General features: G+C 43.4%; 1 protein-coding gene across 1 annotated transcript in view; it reads left to right on the plus strand.

The window, feature by feature from the left end:
- Nucleotides 1–1,326: 1,326 nt before the first annotated feature.
- Nucleotides 1,327–2,504, plus strand: part of LOC123970399 (sphingosine kinase 1-like) — a 55,187-nt gene continuing 54,009 nt past the window's right edge. Inside the window, exon 1 of the mRNA XM_046048431.1 lies at nucleotides 1,327–1,883. Coding sequence (XP_045904387.1) covers nucleotides 1,418–1,883 — 466 coding nt within the window. The 5' untranslated portion in view covers nucleotides 1,327–1,417. The remainder of the gene's footprint in view (nucleotides 1,884–2,504) is intronic.

Here is a 2,504-nt window from a genome sequence, read left to right on the forward strand (position 1 = left end):
CATTGAACAGGGGAGGGGGTCTACGCCACCACTTATCCCTCACTTACAATGCTGTCCTTTCATCACTTCCCAGGAAACTCAACAAACGTAACCTATTGACCTCAGGTGAAGATACCAACGATGGTCGTTCAGTCTTGGCCACAGGTAGTCTTAACGACTGTAACGACTGTCGTCACAGCAACAAGGAACACTAATGAACCAGCGGTATCGATGACCCGGGATAACGACCCCACTGAGGTTAAATAGCTGAGTTTCCCTGCCAGTCAGTCAGAACTGAAGAAGTCCTTTTGGATGAGGGACGAAACGTCTTCCAGTATCTTCAACCAAGTCCAGTTGCCCTTGATTTTAACCTTCGTTGGATAACTGTGATTATATCATTTAGTAGATAGACTAATTTCACCAAAATCATTTTCATTAGACTGCAATGATTACCAAATTTGTAACCTGGTGTTTCCCTCATTGAACCACTGGGGGGCAGCACACCGCCTCTTTTCGACAGGCAGAACTGTTAAACAGTAAACTTTAATGTGAACTGCAGGCAAGCAGAAATGCATCAAGCCCGCAGGAGAAACCTACAACAACTCGCAGAACGGTTAGAGTCCCTAAAAATAAAATGCGTGAATTGGTCCATTGACATTCTCAGTGGGTTATGACAGTGTGTGGAGTAAATCGATGGTTTAAAAAATAACTGGTTAGAAATTTACTATTAAATTAAAATGACTTTCACTTTCTGCAGGTGTTCCTGGCTCTGGAGTCTGGATCTGTGGCTGCGAGTCACCTGCTTGTGTTCCTGCACAACATCTGCTGCTACAATTAGGCTATTACTAGTTCTATTATTAATATAATTCATTTTACTATAATTATCAGTACCATTATCCATTTTCTGTACCAATATGCTGCTTTTACTGTTTGCAATTTCTGTGTGGATATTGTGTAAGGCTTACTGTGCATCAACCGGTTCTGTTGGGGAGCATGCACCACTTTCAATATCAACTCGCATGATAAAAATGTAAAGACTGCATAGAGAGAATCAGGAATGTGGGTTAATGACGCCTGAAACCTTTGGCATTTTAAAAAGGGTAAAACAGGTTTACACTCTGTAAAGACATAAAACTTTTTTTAACCTCTTAGCCAGAAACTATAACAGTACTGGAATCATCCACCACGTGTGTTATTGTAGAACAGAAACTCACTCTAGGTTGTTAACCCCCCCGCCAAAAATCCATAAACAATCAGGGCTGAGAACAGGACCCGATGTCTGTAAAACAAAGCTCCGTGTGTGGCTTTTATTTTGAAATATAACCGGATAAGGTGCGTTTAATTCCGTTCCACTTGACACCGGTCAGAGCAGGAGGCAAGTCGCAGTCCTGTAGCCTGCACTGTACTGCTTGCGCCATCCAGGCGGGTAGCGATGTGAATGTGTGGCTGCTGCTTTATCCCGGACCCCCCGCGTCACGGTCTCGGGATGGAACGAAGGAGAGCAGAACCAGACACCGGCACCAACCCAGTGTCCTTGTACGGGGAATACACGGTCACTGGTAACCGAAAAGTCAGGTGTGCTCTGAGTTTGACCGACAGAGACCTCCTCGTCCAGCGGCTCACTTCGACACCTGTCGGGCGGAACAAGGTGGTGCTCAGCCTGGAGGACTGCGTCGGCTGCCGTGCTTACCGGGAAGATGACACCGCGGACCCGGCAGCGTACTTCGCAGCCTACTTCTACCCGCTGAAGCGGCGCTGGATGAGTTCCGGGGTGTACCGGCAGAGAGTGGAGCAGTGCTTTCGGTTCGACGCGCTGCAGGACCCGCGCGCCAACCTGGAGGAAGCGGAGAAGTGGGCTCGCGCTGTCCAAGAACGCTCTGCCCGGCAACAGTACCTAAGAGAAGGTGAGTGTCCGTAGCAACCAGAGGGAAAAGTTTACAGTGTTCAGGGGACTCATTCAGAGTACTGGGACTACACACTATGGTTACATTTAATTTAATAATCCTACAAACTATAATAAAACTTCACTCAGAGTACTGGGACTACACACTATGGTTACATTTAATTTAATAATCCTACAAACTATAATAAAACTTCACTCAGAGTACTGGGACTACACACTATGGTTACATTTAATTTAATAATCCTACAAACTATAATAAAACTTCACTCAGAGTACTGGGACTACACACTATGGTTACATTTAATTTAATAATCCTACAAACTATAATAAAACTTCACTCAGAGTACTGGGACTACACACTATGGTTACATTTAATTTAATAATCCTACAAACTATAATAAAACTTCACTCAGAGTACTGGGACTACACACTATGGTTACATTTAATTTAATAATCCTACAAACTATAATAAAACTTCACTCAGAGTACTGGGACTACACACTATGGTTACATTTAATTTAATAATCCTACAAACTATAATAAAACTTCACTCAGAGTACTGGGACTACACACTATGGTTACATTTAATTTAATAATCCTACAAACTATAATAAAACTTCAC

The sequence above is a fragment of the Micropterus dolomieu genome, linkage group LG04, assembly GCF_021292245.1.
Source record: "Micropterus dolomieu isolate WLL.071019.BEF.003 ecotype Adirondacks linkage group LG04, ASM2129224v1, whole genome shotgun sequence".
NCBI classification, from domain to species: domain Eukaryota; kingdom Metazoa; phylum Chordata; class Actinopteri; order Centrarchiformes; family Centrarchidae; genus Micropterus; species Micropterus dolomieu.